This window comes from Leuresthes tenuis, unplaced genomic scaffold (assembly GCF_036924035.1).
Source record: "Leuresthes tenuis unplaced genomic scaffold, fLeuTen1.0.hap1 SCAF_11, whole genome shotgun sequence".
Lineage (NCBI taxonomy): Eukaryota > Metazoa > Chordata > Actinopteri > Atheriniformes > Atherinopsidae > Leuresthes > Leuresthes tenuis.
The window spans coordinates 6076667-6102967 of record NW_027325365.1 but is presented as its reverse complement, the minus strand read 5'-3'; the positions used below and the strand labels follow the sequence as shown (position 1 = coordinate 6102967).

The 26301-nt window shown below is 39.2% G+C and overlaps 1 protein-coding gene across 2 annotated transcripts in view; it reads right to left on the bottom strand.

Annotated features, from left to right (window-relative positions):
- The window catches only part of LOC140317719 (LIM and calponin homology domains-containing protein 1-like), a 76730-nt gene that overhangs the window by 39513 nt on the left and 10916 nt on the right, over nt 1–26301 (bottom strand). For both annotated transcript variants that reach the window (XM_072395208.1, XM_072395209.1), the window contains exons 2-3: nt 9660–9730; nt 6216–6285 (exon numbers count right to left, since the gene is read on the bottom strand). In XM_072395208.1, coding sequence (XP_072251309.1) covers nt 6216–6285; nt 9660–9730 — 141 coding nt within the window. The remainder of the gene's footprint in view (nt 1–6215; nt 6286–9659; nt 9731–26301) is intronic.

Below are 26301 nucleotides of genomic sequence, written 5' to 3'. Positions count from 1 at the left end.
AAAAACAAGCGTTTCTCTTTCAGGAGAACAAATGCACTACCCGCAGAGGTTTAGTATAATGTGTCATACCACAATCTGTGATCTTCTGTGTCCTCCACACAAACATGAACAAGCAGTCTCTGTCCAACATGAAAATCTGGGTACCTGATTAACAGAAAGGTGATCCCACCAGGTTTTATGTCCAGGTCTCCTTTCTCAGATTACAACAACTTTCACTCGTGAGCCTTTGCTTTTCTTCAGTTATTTCCGTCCTCTTATCCAACGCTCATCATCCACCTGCTTTTCCTTGATTATTCCTTTTCCTGCTCTTCCTACATTTCACCCATCATCACAGTCTCCCTCCCTCTCTGACAAACTCTTTGTTGAATGCAACCTGAGCTAAGTTCTCCTCTCTTGTTCCCAGGTTCTCTTCGTCTTTGTGTCTGTGTCTCTATCTTTCAGAGGCCTAAAACCTTAGCCCTTCCCTCTCTTTCCCTCTCAGGGTGTCACCATTTCCTCCCCACCCCATTTGTCCCAAGCACTCTATTTTTCTTTCTCACATGCCAAAACACAATGTGCTTAAATCTACATAAAACAAATCAAGAAAAACACATTAAAAAAATTTAAATGGACCCCTCTTGGTACTTGGAAGCAAAAGTAGGCATAAGAATACACGCATGGCAACAAATACATAAAGACGCACAGTTGGAAACACTTGTTCTCACGATCCTTTCCCATTTCTAGCAAACACCCCCTCCAAACCCACCCTGCAGCTTCCTGTGTTTTTGGGACAGAGCCATCTCTGCTCTCCTGGCAAGGCAACCCCACCCACTGACACAAACACTTACACCCCCCCCCCCACACACACGGAGGATTCAGCGATTTCTTCCACTAGTTTCACTTCTGTGAAAACACGCCCACAGTGCGATTAACTGCACAGTGGATCAAGAACATTTATTACAAAATAAAGAGTCATCAGATCCACTGGTTCAAATTAATATAATGCTTTCATATTTTACGTATTTATTATTTTAGATACAAGGAACAAGATATGACTTGGAACAAGAGACTCCTTTAGGTGGGGACACTATGCAACAGAGACTTCCAAACGTTTTGTCCAAGTGTCCAAGGAAACAGATCCAAATATGACCCAAATAAACTGGAATTAGCTTCTTTTTTTTAAGTATATAAAGAAACATGTAAGCAGTTAGGAGCCACTTGATTTATTTCGACATCACATTTCCTGATTAGTTCTCAGTTTAAAATGAGCCCATAGGATGGTCCAGTTGATGTGGCTGAAAAAACTGATGGTTCTGGCCAACAGTGGACGCTCGAGTTTTTCACATTTTCTGTATTTGATACGAGTAATTCGAAAAGTTTACTGTTGAAATTGTAAAGGTCATACTAATAAAAGCTGGTCACAGCAATACATATCTAAAATAGACACCTGCTAGCTTTCATCGTGCACACCTGTGCTTACTCTTAGTGAATACATGCTTTTAAACATGGATAAAAATGACTCCATATCATCATTAAGATCAGATTTATTGTCATGTACAGGTGAATACACGGAATTTGTCTTCCGCTTTTAACCCATCCAGGTTGGCACCTGTTGAACACACACATGCACACACTCCTAGAGACAGATGCCATACACTGGAACAGTGGGCAGCGGCCGAGAGCATGGGGTCTGCCAACCTTCCAGTTATTGGAGGACCCACGGCCGCCCATCTCAGATTCAGAGCTAAAGAGAAGTCCACCAACCACTGAGCAGTAAGTTAGAGGGAGAGTCGTGGTCAGCGCAGATTGTGCTCATGCTTCTACCCATAAGCTAGCGGGGCTGTGTACTGCTACGGATGTGCTGAATTGATTCAATATTGATTCAAATAATTTTCTTTCAGTACAAAGTTGGCTTGGCTAAAAACAAATAAAAAATTTTTTTTAATAAAAACGTTGCTTTCTTCCTCTGGGTCGGCGTACTTTCCACGCATGTAAGTTTAGGCGTGACGGTGCTGCTTCTGTCATGTTTTCCCCACAGACGTGAAACTAGTGGTGCGACAACAAGATATTAGACTTTTCAAATGAAAACTTTTCATAAAAATTTTTTTTAACCCAGCCTTATTAATTAGTCAACCACAGCCGACTTTATTCAGATAATGACATTTTGTGTTTGTATGACATTATCGGGCACTTATCTTAAACGAAATTATGCGTGATAAGAGGTTCAAAATGTTCATATTAAAAATAATGTGGTAGCAAGTGTAAAATGTTGCCATTGTTAACCCTATTCAGTCCACTACTTGCAGTGTTTAATCTGAAACGGCATTACTCTGTCAAAGTTCATAGATCATTCAGCCAAGTCCATCGTGTAAAGACTGAACTACATGGAGGTGTACGAAAAAAAGAATCCAAAAATTAGACGTGATGACAGTTTCCTCTAAAGCACAAAAGTTCTTCTGTGAAACCCAAAGCATGTGACTTAAATGTGTCATTATAATGACAATAGTGCTCAATTCAACTCAGGATCGCAGGGGAGCTGCAGCATATCCCAGCTGTCATTGGGTGAGAGGCGGGGTACACCCTGGTCAGGTCGCCAGTCCATCACAGGGCCACACAGAGACAAACAACCAGCCACACTCAAACCCAGTCCTAGAGATAATTCAGAATCACCAATGAACCTGACATGCATGTTTTTGGGTGGTGGGAGGCGTAGCCGTTGAGGACCCATGTATAAACACAGAGAACATGCAAACTTGACCCAGAAAGGCCCCAGCTGGGATTCAAACCGGGAACCCTCTTACCCTAACCACCAGACCACCGTGCAGCCCATGGAAAGTTTTTTTTTTTTTTTGTTCTTACTTAAAAATGTTGACAATTGACATAAAAACAACTTGTAAATGAAAGCAAACAGCCTTTTCTTCAAAGATATTGTCTGATATTGATGGATTGTTGCATTGCTCTATAAATCAGCATCCCAACTAAAGAAAGAACAAGAATTATCTGCAGTCTCTTTTCCTACTTTAACCTACACATAAGACATGGTGGAATCTTCAACCTTTAGAGATATATCTGACAAACTGCAGGAGATTTAAACTCTAGTTCACAGCACTTCATGGCATCTCACTGGTGTGCTGATGATTTCAACAGCAACTTCAGTAGTTAAACACTTTCATCCCACATTTTCCAGTGGCAGGAATTTGGCATTTAAACATGAAAACAAACATCAACCGCTGATCAGATGGGCTCATTTAGTGGTAATTAACATAATAGCAAACAGGATCATTTAGTAATGTGTGCGTTTCTGAAAGAAGGAAGCACGACTTTACAGTGATTTACAGGTCACTGCCACTGGAAGCTGAGCGTCTGCACACAGAAATGAACGACAGTTAATGTGTTTATAGAAGCATTGGGATATTGAAGGTTAACATGGACACAAAGCCCCCGTTCACTGATTTTTTTCCAATAGCAAAAAAAAGAAATTATGACCTGGGCAAAAGACTTTAAGATACCAACATTGTAACTGACTTTAGAGGACTTTTAAGTTCCGCGTTACATAACATTTGCGTCTTTAAAAGTGAAAAATATCAGCCTCATGCTGCAAACATGATGTCTGGAAAAACACCTTGTTCGACATGAGAATTATTACCATTCATACTGCAGGAAGATCTCCTTTGTTTCAGTTTACACACTGAAAATCTGACCCAGAGACGGCTGGAAACGGAGCACATCCCAACCAACCTGTTCAGATGAACACAGAGACCTACAGGTTGAGCTGCCAAAGCACCGTGGTAGCAGATCTGATTACAAAACAGTCTAAACTCCACAGAGACTCATTTTCCCATTAGCCCCCCAAACAGGAAGAGGAAGGGAGAGTTGGCTGTGTTTTATTACGATGGGCCAGATAACAGCAGACCCCTTGTTTAGGCGTTTCTCACCTCTCTAATCACAGCCGAGTGGAAGGAAAAAATCCCTGCAAAGCCACAGGAACTTGTGAGACAGAATTATGAAACTTACGGAGTAGAAAGGGTCACATTGTTCAGATAGAAATACACTCCCATGGCGTAATTTTCCTTTTTATCTCTTATACGTTATTCTCAAAGTACTTGTGTAAACAGAATGTCTTAAATGGGGCGTTCATTGTTCCTTTTGGCCAATTATTAAATGTTATGTCATGTTTTTTGTCCCGTATTGTAGCAGCCTAATTGGAGGGATAATCAAATACTTTATGGGTGATAATGCTATTATCAATAACTGTTGTTTTTGATAGCAAATGTTGTATGCTGTCATAAAGAGATCAACAGTCTGAAAGACCTCAATCTTAAATGTGAAAGTCGCTTCTTTTCACATTCTCACAAACTGAAAACTCTCAAAAACTATGCAAAAATGTATTAGTTCTTTTTTGCTGGTGTTGTTTGACAGTTCTGGTTTATCTTAAAGATCAATAGTTTTCATTGCATAGGTACAAAAGTTACACTATGCCATGAAAAAGGCACTCGATTCATCTTAACAAGGCTGAATTGTACAGATGTTCCCTAAATGCATCACATTTAAGTAATCAGTAGTTATGAAAATGTGGCACATAAAAAAAATGTTTAGCTGAATATGGAACCTCTCATCCAATCACTTTAAACTTGACACTTCACTTTCTTAGGTGGCCTGAACTAAAGTCACCCCGCATGAAGTTGGGAGGAAGATGAGTTTTTTGGCAAAGAAAATGCACCAACACACAGATTTCCTGCACAGATAAATGTAATGCATGAGGATCACAATGTGACCCAAAACAATATCCAGCTCTGAGAACATTTTTATCTTTACGTACCAGAGCTTCTATACACTGTGAATGAATCATCCTCAGAAATAGAATTTCTTATCAGAATAATTTCATATTCTTAATAACATCAAAGTGAACCGTTGACATAAAAAAAGGACAGGGTTTAGAATAGATTCTGCTCATCATCCTTAAAGTTGCACTTCACACCAATGTGTGTAACTTTTATGCATCACTCTGTCACAATAGTTTCTTATTCCTCGAATGTGAATATTGAGTGTTGACTTAACACTGCGGCTGTCAAATGGAACAACTGTATGTATCCAAGTGTGGAACACATTGGGTTACTTCAAGTAACATTTTGAACAGAATTCATGCCAGTCGTATGAAAAACAATGTAAGTTCCTAGTAGCATTAACAAATAAACGTGTCAAAGTAGTCGCTAGGGTAAAACTTGGTTAGGATCCTTATTAGACCAGTGCATCCATAACTAAACTTACAATTTTAAGTTAGATTTCTCTTTTTCAATTATATTTAGATCTGGTCTGTTTTCTTGACTTAAAATAAAAACTGAATTTAATTTTGACATAAACCATCTTCAAGACAGCACTCAGTAATACTCTGGTGAGCAAATAAGGGAGAAATGGAAGTAAATTAAATGTGAGCTGAGCTCCAAAACGATCAACTTTCACTGGGCGTCTGTTTACACGTGAGCGCTGGTTCTGAAAGGCCACTTTATTCAGATCAAGGTCTTATATCATTATGAAAGAGCTCTACTGTACTGCACTGTACTCAGCTGAAACATATCCGTGTTCAGATATACCGCGATTCACAGGCTTGGATTCAAAGCAAGACATAAAGTTAAGATTCTTCAGCATGACCACAGACAACAGCATTTAATATTCACTGCAGGAACGACAGTATTCTCCAACACATTTTCCCCCTGATGCTGCAATCCAGAATAATTAACAAACAAGACGTCTACAGATGATCGGCCTCAATGCAGAACTGTTTAACTGAAGAACAAGTGAGCTGTTGAGGGTTCAGTGTCACACATGACTGCTGATGGACGACTTGGCTGTAGACAGTAAAACAGAGATCATTCAGCAGCAGATATCTTTAGCTGAACCCCGAATACACATCTGCAAGCTCTGCTGAACCCACTAAATCAGTGTTGAATGCTTCAGTGGGTGGGTTGGAGGGTGTAGACACAATTCATCCACCCATTCATTACCTAATGCTTATGTGGATCCAGGTTACAGTTACTCTTACTCCACCCACTGAGCAAGCAAGCCTTTGCATTTTCAGTGTTAATTCAATGACAAGCTTAGCTCTTCACAAAGCAGCATAAAATGATGTGAAGAGCTTAAACCTTCTTTGCATGTTACATGAAATGAAAAAAAAAAAGAAAAAGATTCAAGACGATCAAGACCAAAGTTTTCGCAAAACACAAGGTTAAAGGACTTACCAAGCCAGCTATAGGTGTTGGAAGTCTGTTAATTTTCTTCACTAGGCCAGGTTTAATGGAGCTCAGCAACCTGGCGAAAGACACAGAGGAGAAATAAACATTCCACATACAAAGATGTATGCCTTTAAAACCTGTATAAGCGGCAAGCTGAGAAGCACATCTTAAAGAACACATCATAAAGTGTAAACCTAGTAGAAACAGAGTAAAGTAAGCGCAGCCAAACTAAAGTGTGTGAAACAAAAAAGACATGAAAACACCCTGAAGGTCCTAAAGAAGGTATATAAAAGACACTGATCCTAAAGCAGAAGGGACAATCAATGCACCCCCCATCAACTTCAGGGATCTGTTAACTTCTTGACCCAGACTGTGTACAGCAGCGACTCCCACGTGAAGAGGTAGAACTCTTTTTGTTATCTCCGATTACATACGTAGATTCAAGCATTTCTTTGAGAGAAACTACATTACATTCTTACACACTAAGCCTGCTCTTCAGCCATGAACAAGCAGTTTCAGAGATCCCACCTCTGCCGCTCTCCCTCCCTCTGTCTCCAGTTTCATCTTTTGAGTGGGCTTTCATCAGAGGAAGCAGTATAATAACTCTTGTAAAAGGGAAAATCCAGCCCTGGATGCCGAGTATTAGATGTCAGCAGTCCTGTGATGTTCATGGCATTGCCGCAGTAATTTTGAGATGAAGTGCTGTAATATGTCTTTTTAATGAAATCTTATTCCCCATGCCTGCCTCATGTCTTACTCCTGTTAGTGGCTAGTGAGTTCCTGGTGTACTGTACATTTCCAATACCAGCTACAAATAAATACCAGGGAGATGGGTGGTTTCTAGATAATGCAACATGCACTATATATGTAGGTGTGTATCTGAAGATAGTGACTCATAACAGTGAAAATAATATTTCCACTCTAAAAGGAGAGCCTGGAATCCAAATAATGTCTGCCAGAAAACATTTTTTTCATACATATTTCTATTAATCTATTATATATGTGGCCCATTTGTTTTCACAAAATACTGTTGCAGTGTTAAATGTTGGCGTCTTGCATTTTAAACACAGAGACAGTCAAAGCAAACATGCAAAGTGTATCAGGGAAAAGAGGAAGACATCAGAGTCCTTCAGTTGTGGAATTAGTGAGACTCAAAACAAGCCTCATCTCAGGAAGTTCAATCTGCTCTCCCCTCTGTGGCCAGGATTACAAGGAAAAGCCATAATTGGCTTCGCTTGAGTCATGTTGGTACAAGAGGATTCATTCATTCACAGCAATAATTTGAAGTACCTGTATACTGAATGTGAATCCGTCTCACTGGGTCAAAGCATCAACCAGCTGTGAGACATCATGAATACGGATTTCTGCGACAGATGTTTGTGACATTCTGTTTTCAGTATAGATTTTGTTTTTCAAATGAAGTGGAAAGTAGCAAAGTAGTAGCTGCTCCGCGTTGAAACAAGTCACCTGAGGTGGTTTGGGCATCAGATTAGGATGCCTTGTGGTCTCCCCCCTTTGGAGGTTTTTTTGGGCATGATCAACTGGGATGAGTCCCTGAAGCAGACCAAAACATGCTTGAGGGATTATATATATATCCCTTCTGCCCTGGGAACACCTCAGGAAGCCCCAGGAGGAGCTGGAGAGTGTCGCTGTGGAGTGTTCTGCTTCCATGACCCACAAGAGATAAGTGGGAGGAAATGGGTGGATGGATGGACTTAGCTGTATTTCTCTGTTCATTTTGATGCCACCATTACAGAATCACCCTATAAATAATGTAATAATTCACATTATCAAAAGCAGAAATTGTTGAGGAAAATAAATAAATAAAAACAGTTCGTCTTTTAGTCTTTAAGATTTATTCATTACAGATTTGACGTATCCACGGCAGAAGACACGTGGCGCTTGAGATGATGTCAATAAAAGGGAGTCATCAAAGTCCACTGATCTTCGAGCAGAACCTCCGCACAAACATGGATGTTACCATCAGCGTCTGAGTGCACGTAATGAGAACCATCCTGTGTTTCATTCGAACAGCATTACACAGTGTTTGAGAGGATCAGCTCATCGCAGCCTGAAAACGTACGGTTACAAGTGATAAATGCATGTTTGTGATGGAAACCCAACAAATTTAACTGGATTGTACAAATCCTGCCAAGCAGCAGTCAACTACAGAGACAGAATTCTCTTTCAAAGTCTTGTTAATGGTTATCTAAGCATCTTGTAAAGGTGCAACGGAGCAAAAGGTGTGATTTACTTGTACTGTTGGGTGAATAATTATAGGTTTAAACCAGTGTTGTTTCAGAAAACTTACAGCAAATCAAAACCTGAGCATCAAATTGTTGTTCCCTTTCTTTTTTTTAAAATGCTTTTAAAGATGATGTCGTACATCTTTAATGAAAAGAAGTCAGTGAAGTCTCAGTCTTGCCATCATGGTATTCATTTCCATGATGATTATTTAAATATCCGACTGTGATTGCAGTCTTCACCCTATCAGCTCCCCTGACAAACTTTTAGTCACATAAAACTGAACACGTGAGAACAGAGCAGCAATTGTCTGGTACTGTGCTGCTGATGTTTACTGCTTTGTACTTTTTTCTGCTTTCCTGGACACGGCCAATTTTACACCATATTTTTTTAATGTCCTACATCCTGAGCGCAGTACCTAAAAGACAGTTCAGAGGTGGTGAGAACACTTCTGACACACTAAATCTGCTGTTGTCGAGTACAAATGGGCAACAACCCTCGTCCAGAAATTCCAAAACCAGTAGCAACACAACCAAATTGGATGTAATAACTGTGTTTGTATAACCGAAAGTTCAAGTGAGTTCAAGTGTGTTTCATTTCAGTACCTCCACTCAATATGGATAGGATGAGGACAGTTCAAGTGTCACACTGAAGAGCAATTTAACAGCACGTCAGTCTCTATGATCCCTCAGCCACTCGTAACAAATCAGTGCCCCAGTGAAACAAAAACCTGCCTCGGAGCAAACATTCTTCCCTTTAATTCAGAACCATCCATGTTACTTTAGGCTCATTATTGTCTTTGTTTTCCTTTTCTAGTTTCTAATGAATTGCCAGGACATTATGAAACTGAGAAGAACGGATGGTGAAAAGACACCGTCTTCTTGTTTACAAGGACAAAGCTTTTTATTATCTAGAACAAGACAAATACAAGAGTCCGATCAGACCTGAACGTCTCTTTACTGCTGTGATTATTCTTCATCACTGAGAGTCACATATTGTACATAAACTTTTTCGGAGTAAGCCAGAAGTCATTTTATTTTATGCATGGAACTTGAATCAAAACGTGAACAAAAGCCAGTGAACTTATGACAGGAAGAGAACCTTATCTACTTTTAAAAGCATGAGAGCAACAATGACTACAGCGCTCACGCACACACAGACACACGCAAAAAAGACATGAGATAAATATATGCAGCCGAAACTTACTCGCATAGCAGTATTCCATTCTCCAAACCTCCTCGGAAATCTTTGTCACCGAAACACCTTCCTGTGACAGCCTACAGATGGATAAAAAAGGAGTACGTTAGTAATATACGACAGTAAGAGGTTAAAAACAGAAAGAGAACGTGAGTAAATAGTTGCAGGGTTCAGACATGGATTCTAGACAAACAACCTCTGCAACCAGAAACCGAAAAACAAGACAACAACCTTTATTAACACCCCTTTCGTGTCTTTCTCTCGCAGTAAATCCTGAATTGTACGGAGAAGTGCACGGACAGTGGCCGGCCGTATATCAAGTTCCTCTCTGGTTAACAGTGCTAAACACTAACAAGCTTGACATAAGCTGTAATCATCCCAACCAAATGGCTCTGGCAGGCTAATATGTTGTGACAGGGGATTTAATCGGGTAATAGTTTGTCAGACCCTCTGAGGAGGAGAAGCTGTCAGTCTGCATGTCCTTTCATCACAAAAACACCAGTTTGCATTTTCTTGATAATACAAATGCATGTAATTGGTCATAATACATTTTGTTTTAATCTATGGTTAATGGTTGTTTGACTGAATTATTGCCATTGTTATAATACCATGTGTATGTAAAGAGAACTTGATTCTAATGAGACTTCCTGAATACATAAAGCTCAATATCCAAGCATACAAATCCTGAGGCCGCTAAGCTGCAGACGCTCTAAAAACCTACAAGCTTCAGCTGCAGCAAAGCCTCTGAAACTAACTGAATTGAAACCTTAAGCTCAAGCATCATGCTTTACTTTAAGGTAAGTGAGTGAATGGGAGCTTCTTAAGCAAAACATGAATACTAACATCTTTAGTGCAGGCATAAACACTAATTGTGAAATAATTGGCCCAACTCCTAGAAAGTTTCTGTTGCACAGCTTTTAAGACCAGCTCCACTTCAGAACCATTAATTCTCACAAACATTGGCCCACATTTGGCCATAAAAACAGGAGACCCTTTTGGTCTACTGGCATGGAAGCGAAAACAATTACAAGATTAAATTTCCTCAGTGTTTCTTTCAAAATTATTTGCACAGCTGTGGGTAAAAGTGCGGAGATGTTGAGTGTATGGCCTGGCTGTGTGCTTATGTCAGCTTCTTGGCTCTTTGGGGAGTCTGGACCTGTTACAAAGAAATGTACTGCTGTCATGTCAATGAGTAGGACAACAGTAGGCCTAATTTCTGAAAGAGAAGTCATGTTTAGAGTTTGTCTCTTTGTCTGGCTCCCCAAAGAGAAAAAAGAAAGTGGCACAGATTTTCTATGCAAGCTGAAACTTAGCATTCAGCGCCCCTGTTCCCTACTGCTGCACAACTTGTGAAGTAAGCATTGCATGTCTGGTGCTGACAGCATAAAAGCATTGTGTAAAGTTATTTACAGTGCCAACCCACATAATGTAATCATTGTAATGGGCCTGCTCTGGAGAAAGGGGCTTTATATCTGTTTAATTGAATAGCGTGAAAGCTATAACAAAAAAAAAAAGAAAAAATTTAAATTTGGGCTAGTTTGACATAGAAAGATGACCTACCTGCATCTCTAAAGCTCAACCTTAATGTCGTTTTTATATTTTCACAGTAAAAGAAGCCAAAAAAATAACAATTTACGATTTTATGGTGGTTAAAAGCCATATGGACCATTTCCATTCTTGGTTGGATGAGTACACTTGTTAGTACCTTGAGATTGAAACAAAGTCTAAGCACACTTTGTTCAATTTTGTCAGTCAAACAAATATAAACAAGATGGAGCATGTTACACAGTGAGTTAGTTGGCCTGGTTTTCTCCTTTTTTTCCCAGGATTCATGCCAAGTTAAGCCAGATGGTTGTTATCTACAGCTTCAACGTGACTGGACAGTTATAAGTGTTTGCAATCTTCCATCTAGCTATACACAAGAGATAATAAGAAAATATATGCCGAACTAGATATGCCTTTAAAAAAAACATTGTAGACTAGTTGAGCTGGTGCAACCATAATAGCTTGGACAGAGCAGGTAACAGTGGCTTCATATTATTGGATAACACTTTCTCTATTGACAGCACACAATGGACAGATTCAATCCAGTTATGTTCCTCCCCTTCTAATATTCAGCTTGGTTCTTCCACTGGGCCTCAGGATTAAGTTAACAATCTATTTCAGCCCACTGAGGTATAACTTAATCAAAGAGATTAAATCTGTCTTCAGAGCAGCTACAAAGAGAGAACTTGTGAAACAAAATGGATGCAACTTTATGACTAGAGGAAAGCCGACTGTAGCTTCAACTATTGTTTAATCACTTTTCCATTCTTTATAAATTCAATAATGTACATTATAGCAATCAAGGTTTTATAACACTAAAGAATCAAACATTTCCATTGTTTGGGTGGAGATTGTAACATCATGGTCTGAGCTCAGTGAAGACTCCGTTGCCTACATACCTTTTATACCCACAGCTTAAAAAGTCTACAGCTCAGTACATGGCCTTATTTTAGGAGTTTCTCACCATACAGTGCAGTAAATACGGTCATGGGGAGAAAAAAAAAATCACTGACAGGAAAAATGAGAGTACAAAAGTGATACCATTATTAACATGAAACGCTCCGCTTTTCCCCAGAAAAATATTATTTTGCAGATAAATGAGGGACTGTACGGCTCCAATTTTAAACAGACACTGCTAAAACTCCTAATTTCAAGAGAAAAGGAAATGGTAAAAAGTGTCCAAGCTTGTAGATGTATTAAAATGTTTCCCCCATATAAAAAAAAAAAACAATGGTTTTCCCATTATTCTGCTGCTCAGTCTGACAGTGGCTTTGGGGAGAGTAAAAAAGACCCTTCATGTCGATGCATCTATGGCTCTCCTAAGTGTTGTCCTGAGATGGAGAACACATGAAACACTCATTTGGCCAGAGGGAACGCAGGGAGCTGAAGTTAAGGAAGTGATAAAATGTTAACATCATCCTGCTCAGACCACTCAAGTACTAAGAAAGCAAAGCTGGAACTGTGATGCTAATAATAGACAAGAAAAAAAGAAGAAAAAGGTTTTGAAAATGAAATCCTCAGTGAAATTAGAAATCCTACCAGATTTGGAAACGTGAAGATGTGAGCATGTTTTCAAACTGCTGCTGGGTCAATTAAAAAGAGGAATGTCGTTCTTGTTGTTGTTTTCAGTGGAATGCTGCTGCCATTGTTTCCTGGAACGACCACGTGATGCCGCTTGGCTTCATTTTTCCACCTATTTACTTCCTTCCCTTTGAAAAACCTTCATGTCCAGTCCAAAGTAACTTTTATTGACTCATGAGCAGCCGTCAGTGTCACTTTGATATTCACAAAGAAAAGAAGGCTCCATGGATTTAGAAATAAATAAACTGTTGAAATCTAACATTGTTTTTGCCAAATGTGGTTTCCTGTTGGGAGTTGTTCTGTGTGTGAATCTGATTTTTACTTTGATGGATTAAAGAATATAAAAACAGCGCTTTCTAACAGACAATTCTTTTCATTTTCTCAGATGAAAGATGAATGTGAAGAGTCTAGTCTACCATCAAAGCATGTCTGCCAAAAGTACAAAAACACTTAAAAATAAACATCTGATACAGTGTATTCAGTCAGAACGCAGCTACATCAAAGAGCCTTTCGTAAAACCGTCATGACTATATCAATGCTTACTTCCTGTCTGAACCAGTTTATAGCAATAACTAAATTATGGTGACCACATATTAAAAGCTAATCTCGCAGGAATCTTAGAGGCCATGAATTGTACAGCTATACATTCCATATTAACAACCAGTAATTTGAAGTTAACAGGCAGGTTGGGTTTCCGTGACTTGAGGAGGCTAAATACTACTCACTCAAGGCCCTGAGGCAAAGTGGGATCAGCCTGTTGTAGAGCTCACAGCTGTAAGCTGAAGTGTTGGCGAACATAAACAGAAACATGTGCTTCCAACCCACACGCCTGCTTCATAGCCACACGCCTGCTTTGTAGTCAAAAGCAGTTTACAGCGCCATGCCTTAAGTGTATTGCATAATCCTGACTGAATCCAGCACGATTCATCCAAGTTAAAAGAACACACGTAAACAGTCTTCTGGCTTAGAGCCAATAATCTTGTTAATTCAACTTGGCAAGAACTTAATCTGTAAATGCTTCAGATTCTGATGAACAAGACAAAAACAAGTGTGACCAGGCCACTTCTACAAACTTAAAGACAAAGGCTGAAGGAAAAGACACAAACAATAATGCTCCTGCCCGATTTATCATGTCCCGTCTCTTTTCCAAGAAAATCATTCATTTAGTTAATTTGAAGACAAAAAACATTCCTCTGGCACAGAACTAGTAATAAAATTGCATATTCAAGCACAATATCAAAGATAAGATCTTCCCTTTGGACAACAACAAACGAAAGTATGGAATCAGATAACATCGGACAGTCCCCTCTAACAGGGGGTACCCTCAACTCGTGGAGCTTCAACAAGTTCAACCAAAGGTCAGCGGAGGTATCCGTCTACGATCAGTCATCTGGACTTTTTCACAGGCTGTCACCACTGCCACCCCTGTGGAGCTCTTTTATTGTGACTATGGAGTCCTTGCTTTGTCATCAATGTGCTGGCATGTGTACAGACAGAAAGATGTATAGGGGAACGGGAAGTTAAATGGGGAAATCTGAAAGAGTTAGCTTTCCAGTGCCATAAAAGCCAAGGCTGAATAAGTATTTTGTTTTCTGGTTTAAAAAGGATAAGGCTCTTTTTTTTATTTTTTATTTTTTAAAAAGATCAAAATCAGTTTAGATTTGTTGGGCTCTTTACTCAAGTGTCACAGCTTCTGTAACTCAAATCTATTAAAACTCCCACACAGTCCTGGTGAAGTAGCTTTTAACATTCCATTCAAATGAGTGATAACATTTAATGAAACCATTGAGGTATCCCTGGGACAGACACTCTGCATCCTCTTACAGAGAAATGTTAAACAGAGTAAAAACATTCTGGAACATTCAGTACAACCGTATAAAAGAGAGCGACATATGTTTTAATAGGAGAGCTAACGGAGGGATTTCTACACAGGCACTCCTTTCTCTGTGACAGTCAGTTAACTTCACACAGAGTTTGCTACTGCTAGTTTTGTGCAACATGGCAGGATATTTATCAAATTTTGACAATGTGAATGACGATTTTGAGTAAGATGGACGTTCTTACCAGAGTGAATGAGCTGCGCTGCAGCCATGCGTGTAGATGAAGTGGTCCCAGTAGAGGTGTGTGTAGAATTCCTTCCGTTAGCTCTCCTATAGCTGCAAGTAGCCACATAACAGCAGCTATGTGCTAACAGAGCAAAAGTACGCGACCGTTCATTCATTTGTCTTAAAGTATTGGTGAAATAAAGACAGAAAATGCCTTATTTAGAGGCTGCACCGTCCCTGCCCTGTTCACTCCGTTATATGGATACACGCCTATTGCGAGTTATCTAAATAGCTCCTGAAGGACGCAAACTTCCGCCAAACTGTTCTCGGTGAGTAGATAAACATATTTCATGCCAGAAATAAGGTCTAGGTTCCCCTTTAACTATTTCACGGAATCGAACTAATGGGAACCGGTTCTCGATTCATTACTTTACAGTGATCAGACAGAGTTGAGGCAACTGGAGCCAACGTGGGCCTTGAAAACAGAACTGCTTGTGTTTATTTTACATTCTTGCCTAATTTCAGGAGGCATCACAAGGTTTCCATGAATTGCCAGAAGTTTTATGAGATTTTGGATATTATCTGATCATGCCTCCAAAGTCCTCTTGGCACTAAATCTAACTTTTCCTCATGCCAAACTGATCTGGACACAGTCACACCAGCAGTGTATTTACTGTGATAAGTGCCAGAGGGCTGTGTGAGCTCTGTGTCAGTTGATAGAATATCAGTATTTAAAGATTGATGGACCCTCCCCCCTAGTGGACCCCAAGTATTTCGAAACAGGGATCATCACAAATAATGACAGTTGATGGAGTATAATTGCCATGGTATCATACAGTCAAATCAGCACTGGAGCATGACAATCTAATCCCAGATTAGCACCAAAACTTCTCATGTCAAGAGATTTCACTCTATTTGATGACAGCAGACTATTTAGTTTCAATCTGTTGTGACAGAAGATTTGATTTCATAGACTCGTAGGGGCTAGAATCTTAAGACCACTAAGAAAAACAACCTCTGTTAAAAGGAAGTCCTATTATTATTTCAAAAAGTATTGAGCAGAAAAGCTATTTGTTCTTTAACTGAAGGCAACAAAAGAAAAAGTGTGTGTAAAACAGAATAATATGCAAAATATTTGGATTACCACAAGTTTACCATTCACATGTGTAGGCAGCAGCAATTTATTATGTTGATTGGTAGTCATCGGAAGCTCAATCGGGGGAAGAAGAAAGACATAAATAAGTTGTTCAAGAGTAGACAAAAACAGTCATACCGGTCGAACATAATATGATCTTTGCTTGTAGAAACAACATCTTAAATGAACACCACTGCATTTCCAGATTGTCAGAGTATACTTTAGACAGGTTTTACAACATATTAACTAAATTATGTGCTATACTTTGGAGAAGATATGGGGGTACTGAACATAGCTCCCAAACAAACTCCCTTTTGCTGGTTTTCATTAACTCAAAAACACAAAAATATATGCTTTCTACTGTGTGTTCTCTCATTTTAAAATCAGAAAAGCACAAATGTTCCCTGGAACTCAGTGGATCCTGTGAGAGTCATCTGGCGTGGGAAACCTTACACAACCCCTGATTAGTCATGAACTGCTCCTACTCAGCAAGACACACTGGTTTCATCTGAGCAGAAGCTTCGTAATATTTAAATGTTGGACTTGAGGTGTCACCAAACACTTGCACAGCAACCATATTACACAGAGATATTCAAGTACAACTCTAATGAGCAATAAAGTTATCACCAGCACAAATCAGGGTCAGGCACATTCCCACTGGCAGTAAATAACAGCACCCCAGGGACCACTTGTCTGTCGTCAGCAGCAACAAGCAGGAACACATTTCTCCATGGTGAAATGTTTTCAATGTCACACCTATGTGTCTGGAGACCAGCCCACTGTCTGTCAAGAAGAACTGATTTAGCTCTGAATGAATCAGTCAGTCAGTCTGCAGTTGTGTTCCCGCTAAAATGTGAAGACCACCTGGAAGTTCAGCACTCCTTCAATGTCATAAATCATAAGCCCTTCTTTAATGGATGAAAAACATGTATGGAGTAATTATACATGAAAACTGAACATAATAACAAAATATAACTAAAACAATCACTCTTTTGAGAGTGTGGTTTCAGTTTCTTTATCTTTCAAGTTTATCCCTTTGACATGGATAACTATGAAGGCCAGGTTAGGTTATGGTCCCAGTTGTCACCCTTTTAAATAGCAGAATGCACCAAAAATTACTTTGAAATTACCCTGAAGTGCTAAAGCACTGGATATTTTAGTCGTTGGGGAGCCTCTCAATTTCTGGAATGTGTTGCAGGCTATCTGAGTGGCCTATTTGAAAAATGGATGAGGTTGAGAATGTACAAGGTGCTGTAAATGTTACAAAATAAGCAAAACAACTTAAAAGTAAAACTATTTCAAATGAAGACTTCAGTGAGCTGAACATGCCTCAAGCCCAAATATAAACATTATTTTCCCCCAGATTTTTTTTCATGTCCTTGGTACAGAGTAGATGAGCAGCTTCGTAGACAAAACCGTCAAATAGTTGAGGATGTTTACAAGTACAATCTACAAGCTATTAATGAAAACTTTCAATGGTAAAAATCACACTGATTGAGATAAACTTTAGATTGCACATCCAGCTTAATAACAACCAGCTGTTCTGATCAGTCCCTGCAGACAAGCATATCTGCAGGCAAAAAGGTTTGTTACTGGTTTATGATTAGGAGGTAGGCACTATGTGCGCAGACCTACATTCACGATCACAAACGTTTCTTCTATCAATAAGACTAAGAGGAAATAACACAGCGATAACTGAAAAAAAAGCAAAAAGTTGAGAAATTGTTACATTTCAATATCAACAAATTACATAATGCAATGTACAAAATGTGCATATAATGTCTTAATTTAAATCACAAGAGACCATTTGTGAGAGCAGGAAGTATAAAACTTTGACTTTCCCCTCTCATATTTTAGTGATTCTCAGTGGATTTCAACACGGTTTTGGTAAGATCTTTATATTTGCCAGTTTTTGTTTTGTGTTTATTTTCACATGAACAATGAAAGACCCAAAGGAACCTTCGGAACATGAACTTGTTTCTTGAGAAAACTTTTATTTACACACACTCTTTAGTCCCACACGTCTTGCATTCCCCATTATGATAATAAGTACACTGGGCTTAGCTTGCATTTATTTTGGAGTAACCTCAAATTATGTTACCATAGAACACACAGCACAAAGAATAAACACAAAACAGGTCATATTTATGAACTGAAAATATTCCAAACAAACGAAAGTCTAGTTCATGGCATTAGAAGTCTTCATTACTATCAAATCTATCGCAATAAGGTGGTGAATTAGGCACTTAACACGTGTACCAGACACTATCACATCAGTTCCATTCACATGCTAGACACAGTGTATGTCTGTTGTCGAGCAGGATTTAGCTGTGAATAAGTAGAGGGCGGGTTGTTCGAAGGAACAATACTGTGCTGCAAATGTCAACAAGCTCAACAACATTTCATTTTTGACGTTGCCTGGAATTTAAAGAGATGGCTCCTTTTCAAACTTGTTTTCAGCTTGAACAGTCTGAATTCCCATATTCAGTTCCATTTTTATGCTTTCCATTACCCTTGACTCATGATAAGCCTCCCTGAATATACAAGACAAATTTCCTGTAACTGAAATGGCCTAGCCCTGAGCTAAATGTTAGTATTCCACCCAGTCCATCCCATTTCCATACTGATTAGATGCTGGAACAATGTTTTGGTTGCGGATTTGCTCCTTTCCAAGCCCCCACCGGCGCTACTCTCTTCCACCCCCATTCACTCTAACATTTTGCCCCCTAAATTCTCTTCTTGGGTTGGTGCGGCCTGGAGCAAAGAAGTGGGTAAAAAGGAAAGCTTCTTGGCCAGAGGATGGCTTGGCAGTTTCCACATTAAAAAAAGAAGAATACCAGCCAAACATGAACATGAATGAAACAAGAATCAGACATGATATAATGTGAGACGTTAGCTTGATTTAGCTGCAAGGTGGCGACTATTTTACAGTTTTTCAAATCAAAAGTTGTTTATAATTTCAGAAATGCATGACTGAAGGAGTTTGAACAGGAAATGTGCTGGAACAGCTGTTGTCAGGTGTAATTCTATTAATAAACAATCTAATATTGATTCAATAGTTTGTGTATTCAAAGTAGGTGCAAAATGTGCACTTATCAAAACTTCTTGGTATTTGAATAAGAAATTATTCATACTTAAAAAACAAAACACTTGCACAACACATTAATGTTGTGAAAGTGTTAATTAAGTGTCAATTTCAAGGCCCAGATGTAGCAATCTAGTGTCAAACTAGGATTCTGTAATAAAACAGGGGTTCATCTGTCTTGGGAAAGATTGCTATAAAAACACAAGTTTCCCAATGGCCCAAAATGCTGATTAAATGTTAAATGAAGCTGCAGGTTCACTTCTTTCCTCGTAATTTATTTTTCCAGTCGTGAAAATTTACAAATAGACCCCCATAGGCTCAAACATGAGCAAACAAAACAAACTTATCTTAAAATCAAGAAGATTCACCAACTTAGTGTGAAAATAGAGGAGAGAATAGCTACCAATGTCAAATCTTTGTTTTGTCCATTTTCCTTCAGTATACAACACAGTGGATGACTGGGCGTGATGTACCTTCAGTGATCCTCTAATATCTGTGAACTGACTCTCAAATAGTTCTCCAAGAGATGCAACAGCAAATACTTCTCTTCTGTTGAATCTAAAATCTTTGCTTGACAATTCACAAAATTGCTCAACTTTTTAGGAGAACACAAAACCGATGGAGAATGTAATTAAGGAGATGAATAAGTCATCTGCTGGAGGGGCAGGGGGTACAGTCAGATAGAGTTACTGAAAAAGTGGCTCATCCGCTTGGTGATGTGGCCTTTAAGTTAGAAAACAACTTGTGGTGGCGGAGCTCTTATCCATTGGAATAGAGAACACAGAAATGCCCCATCAAACTCTACATCTCATGCCTACCATGATTTCAGGAACAAACCCCCACAACTCACATCAGAAACAAAGAACCTCCGTGTCGATATTGGTCCTCTAAACTAAGCTTCCTAAGCAGCTGGGCTTTTCCACGGGCCTCCCCTAGTCTCCAACATCCTGCCAGCAACAGTTTTCCTGAGGCTGTGGGCAGCTTCCAACCGGTGGCCACAGTGGGAGTCATAGTGTGAGAGACAAACAGGCGCCCTGGTCTTGACCCGTTTGGATGGACATCTTGACGCCAGTGTGCAGTCACCCATGTTTTAAAGGGTGCATTCATTGAGCAGATAGGCTCATTTAGGCTTTAACTTACAGAACATAACTCAAGCATTAAACAATAATAAATATCTTGATGTGTGACAGGTTATTGACAGTGCATGTGCTGTGCTAATGCAAGAAGTCACAGGTCCTACATGGCTGGGACTGGTAAGATATCTTTTCCAACATTAGGAGCAACTGCATGACACTTATCTCCTCCATCATTTTTTGCTAATAAGAGATCACATCAAGACCAAATAAAACTTGTGTATTTGGTAGTGTGTAATAATGGTTAAACACAATACTACGTTCTTCACCCTGGTTGTGAAAGGCTCCAAAGTGACATCACTGAGTGGTCAGGCAATTATTTTTTAATCAGTGGATGTCCAAGCTAAAAAAAGGTGGGCCTCTTATAATGGCGGGGGATAGGGGTGACATAAACAAATTGAGGTGAGCCCCAGGCAGAGGGGGGGAGGAAGAATTTAAAAAAAAAAAAGAAAAAGTGTGTGCTCATTTTTCACGATAAAAGCCCTGCTCAGAGCACGAGTATATCCAATTATACTCAGAAGGGATATCAGTTTGATACAGTGCAGGAAGGGTCAAGTGTGTTGTCACAACTTGTCTAACTTGTCAAGCTAATGGTTTGTTAGCCATTTGTACAATTTGTTTATCCGACTTTCTGGCACACGATGCAGTCTCTCCTCTTTCATGCATTTTCGATAATCCAGTTCAGGGTTTCGGGGGAGCTGTAGCTTATCCCAGCTGTCATTGGGTGTGAGGCAGGGTACGCCCTGGACAGGTCGCCAGTCTATCACAGGGCCACACAGAGAAGCAACCATGCTCGCCCACACTCACTCCTAAGGTAAATTTAGAATGTCTAATTAACCTGACATGCATGTTTTTAGACTGTGAGAGGAAGCCAGAGAACATGCAAACTGCTAAACGACACCACCGTGAAGCTTGTCTCTCCTCACAAAAGCTACATTATTTTCAACATACTTGAGGAAAATTCTGTCGGAAGCGAATAAAACGGGATCATAGTTTTGCATACCTATTGTTATAACAGAAGAATAAATGGACTGCGGGTTGACTCGCATATAAACATCTCATCTTAAACAAGACATAAGTGTTGTACACCATTACAGATTTAGTTCTGAGGCATTAAAATAAGGCCCTGTAGAAAAATATGATACGGGATTTGAAATCAAGGCAGGGACCTGTCCCTAACACAGGCCCGGTACCCTGAACAGTTTAAGAAAATCTAGGCTTCGGCCTCTATTTGAGTAGATGCACGTGATAACAGACAGTAAATACAAAAACTATAGCAATTAAATTCCTTTCCATGTTCTCACTTTAAAGAGGCCTGTGGCCAAAACAAACCATAACCATTCTAAACTTTCAACGTGCTAAAATTCTCTTCTGTGCCGCATGCATGTTCCAACATGCTATCGCTCCATCTTGTTGCAAAGCTTTTATCCGCAGTAAGACCAATCAAGAGCTTCACTGACATACTGTGTCAACACCAGAGTACAATGGGGGTTAATGAGCTTGTTTACAACTACTTCTGCTCGCAGTTTTGGAGGTTTGAGACAGAATTTGGCCAATAATTTAATCATGATGAAAAATTTACCTTGGAAGCCCCTTAACACTGATTCAAATACCATTTAGTTTCCATACTAGATTAGAAATTTAAAAAAAAACAGGCCCCTATCCTTGAAATGCAAACACGCTGGGATGTCAGCAATGGATTAAAGTTCAGAAATATGCAAGATAAAAATCAAACGGCACATAATATACCTGAACAGGTTACTGACATTTACAGTAGTTTTATATTTGTTTAAGATGCTTTCTTGTGTACCAAAAGTTTTAAAACAGGCTAAAAATGTACTTTAGATCGAGTTGGCACAAACGAAAACCATTACAACTGTGAAAGTAAACCAACTCCAGATAAATAAACAGCTTAATTGCACATAAACTGCATTCAGAAGACTGAAGCATAACTATGAACATAGTGGGTTTACCCATCTAAAAGCACTGTAATTGTAAGGGTGTACTGTGGGACTCTATAAGTGTGGACTCCAGACAAAGCTCCTCATTTTTTATTCAAGATTTTAAATGTGAGTGGAAAGTCGTGGAATTCCTGTTCCTGTAACCTAAACCCGAGACCCTTCGCCACTCCAGGGAACACGGGCGTTTGTCAGTCCAAGTTAGCGTTGAGCTCAGGAAGCACTGAGGGCAGGCTTCCCTTACCCCCCAATGCACATAAATCATGCCATTGTGCCTCTCATCAGGGGTTTAAGGGTTTTAAGAAAGAATCCAGGAACTGATAAAGTTGAATTCCAAGAGAAAAAAAACCCCAACACATTACACTGACTAAACTTAAAAAAGATGAAGCAGCAATGCTCTCACATTCAGTCATGTGGCAGGAAAAAGATATGAAGAAAATGTCCCATAACTCTGTCAATAATCATTTTGTCATACATGAAAAAAAAAAACAAAAAAAAAAACAAAACAGATTTCTCTATAAGGCACCCCGAGCTCCAGCTCCTTCACAATTACTCAAGTGTTGATTAGCCGCTCCCTGAGCGGGTTTATCTAAAAAGTTAGTGTCAGTCCTTCCAATCTTGAATTCTAGCAACTCAACACTAAACATTCTGTTACTTGTGTGACTTATGCTTGGGATGAATACCCTTTCTACAACAATTAAGAGTCATATTTCTGAGTTAGCCCCGTTCATCGTAGAAATTGATAAATAAAAGGGAATAAAGAAAGACAGTAAACCTCATTAAATTTGCAATGAAACTGAAAGATATTTCCCAATAATAACAACAAACTGTTTTAATATTGGGCCACTGAGATTAACCAGGGCTTCCTCTCACCACAAGACTACATTCATCACTTGGTGTTTAGGCATGTAAACATAGCATCATATGATTAATGTCTTCTTTGATAAACTATTAAGATGATAAAAGAAAAAGGATGGGATGCACAATTACTCCGTCCTGCTAAGGTAAAATACCGCATGTTGATTGCACCATGCTAACCACATCGGTCTGCAGACACTGATGTGGAAACCATGAATTCAGCAAACATCAGAGATTCAGCCTTACATGCTGGAGTGGAACCCAAATGGAAAGCCATTAAATCAGTATATTTACCAGCTTGTTGTTAGCTTGAGATTGGCTGTGGCTGACATGCGAGTGATTTAGTTTTGAATCTTTCATTATGCTAATGCATACTTCGTTAAAAAAAAAAAAAAACTGACTGGCTTGTGTGATGTACCAAATCGACCTTGGCCAGGGTACAGATTAATTACAGAATTTTAGTTTATGCACAAACATCTATCCCAGTATTTAATCAGTATGAGACTCGATATTGTCCAGAACAAACATAATAAAAACATTAGAGCACGTGTTATCTTTATGATCGTCCAATCAACTCATTGTACTGTATCAACAATGTCGAACATTTAATTTCCTACATGTGATTTATATTTACGTCAAGTTTTTCTTGAAACCTAAACCAAAGAATCGCTAAATTTCTTCCACATGACCAATACGCTACTAATATCCTTCAATTCTACAGCTAAACCAGCAAAGTAACAGTACACCATAATTTTTTAAGTAAAGACTTTCCCTTCATATTTCTAGAATTCCAACATGTCAAAGGTCAAGGTAAAAGTGTCAGAGTATGGAGATAAGCTTCGTGTGTTCCTTTAATGACGAGCCAACAAAAGAAGCTACCGTGCTTGCCTCAGAGAACAGAGATGCAGCTGGTTAGATTAGTCAGGATTAAAGTTTATCCCCTCCACTAGCAAGCTGATGGGGATAACAGCATTCAAGGCCAGCACTGTAAGCCAACTCCACTGGTGGCATTCAGTTGACACTCCACATAACCAGATAAACTTGAAGTGAGAACAGTGTTTTTTAATCAAAGAAACTTGAAAACTACATTTCAAATATGACCATTGATCAAAGTAAGTGTAATATGTTGGTTAAATATAGTCTCCAGTAGGCTAGCTGGCATTTCATCTAAACAAAGTATAATAATAACTTAAAAAACTGAACAAAGCTTATCATTATAATGGATAATACTGCACCCTTTACAAAAAAATAATGGTTAAACAGGGGATTCCCGTCAGTCTGAGGCTTACTTCATTCCTCTCATTCATAGGTGTGCTGTGATGCTCACTACAGTTCAGCATAGGCATTGGACACACAGTTTCTCTGCAGCATACATGATTGTAATAAGTTACCGTGAATCCACAGAGTGCATTGATCCTGACCTGAGGTGTTGTTTTGAAAGTTTGTAAGCAATGTAAACCAAATATATATTAAAAAAAAGTTGTTCACTCAGGATCTGAGACCTCATCCGTTGTTCTTCTATGAGACATTGGTTAGTTCAATGAGAGAAAATGCTAGCGTGAACAGCATAGCAAACCAGTATGGCAAAATGTACCACTAATTTATGTGTTATATGGACCAGAGTAATAAACATTAAATGTACCACTTAAGTTAATCGCAATTAAAACACTTTTCAGCTAAAAAAAAGAAGTCAAAAAGTACTTTAAATTATTCAACAAATGTCTTCCCATCTATTGGTTCGTCGGTTGTTCTGTTTGTTTCTCAAAAGTAACTGTAGAATAGCTAAACTTGGATCAGAAAAAGAAGATGGAGCCTGGAGCCTTTTCCAGCTGCCACTGGGCGAGAGGAGGCGTACACCCTGGACAGGTCACCAGTCCATCACAGTTTATATATATGCCAATGTAGACATTATTTAGTTGATTAGTGTTAAATGCTTAATGCTAGATGCCTTGCCAAACTGAAGCTGTTGCCAGCATTTGACAAACAGATCCTCTGAATTGCAGTGAATTTCAGGGCTGGCAAAGTTTCAGGCCTGAAGGAGGCTGAGGAGACCTCTACCCGCTGCTGTCGTTACAGAGGCTGACAGTAGGAGGAGAACAGACCCCCCCACTGTACAAGCCAAACATATGCCACTTAGCAGAGGCTTTTATCCCCTTCCACCACAGTGAGTGATTGTAGTTTCAGCATAGTAGAGCAGAGTGGAAATCTGAGTCCTTCAAACAGCCAGCGTCAGTGCTTCACACAGCAAATTTAAACACAGAAAATAAGCCAACAGAATCCTGACTGTTTGAGCCAAAGATTTTGTTAAACACCAGCAACGTTAACAACAGTTTCTATGTTTCGTATTTCTAGGTCTCTGGACTACAAGGGGAGGCATTTATTGAGTGGGCTGACTTTATTATTGATTTACCAACTTCTCAGTAGCCCGGTCTGCTCTCTTGCCAGTGATCTCCAAGGTATGATAAAACGTTCTAACCAGACAATTACACTTCTTGGTCTGTAGCAAAGTCTTTGACAAGATGCAGATGGATGACGGGAAATGGGCAGCTGGACATTCTATTTCTAAAAGTTTTACCTAAAAACTTATTTTAAATAAATTTTAGTCCCTTGGTGAAATAATCCAAAAAATAAAAAGGGGCGGGAAACTCCATTTAGATACTGAAGGTTTCCCGCCATATTGATTTCTCCCAGGTAAAAAAATGTCTCCAGTTAAACACACGACTCTCTCAGCATAAGGATCTTACTGAAATAGCCACAAAACAAGTAGTTTTTACTCTAAATGTTCAAAATAAACAGAAAAGCAAGCATAAAACGAAAAAAACAGAAAAAAGGAAAGAACTCAAGACACCTAATCATTTTAGTTGAATACCAAATAAGAATCTATAAGAATATCTATATGTCAGCAGAAAATGCACGTAAACATGTTAGTCCGACAGAAATGGTGTGAAACTGAGCCTCTACAACCGGACCAGCCCAGATAATGCAGCTGGAGATGAATAACTCCGGCGTTTACACACTCAACTAGACTAAAATGGGCTCAGATGCACACTCAAAAGTTCAATTTTGAGCCTTTTTGCACAGGTAGTTAAGTGTAATGTACAATAAGAAATTGCCAATAAAGCTGTTCTCTGTCAAATATTTCTTTTGTCAGACAGCTCACGTCTCAAACCTCCACTGAAAAGCACCTGGAGGTTCCCCAAAGCTGAAATGCATTAAAGACATGGTTCAAAATGCAGGGCAGTTCAGATGAACATCAGTCAGCTGAGGCACGACTGTGTCGATTTCTAGAGTCTGGTGACAGCAAGCATTGT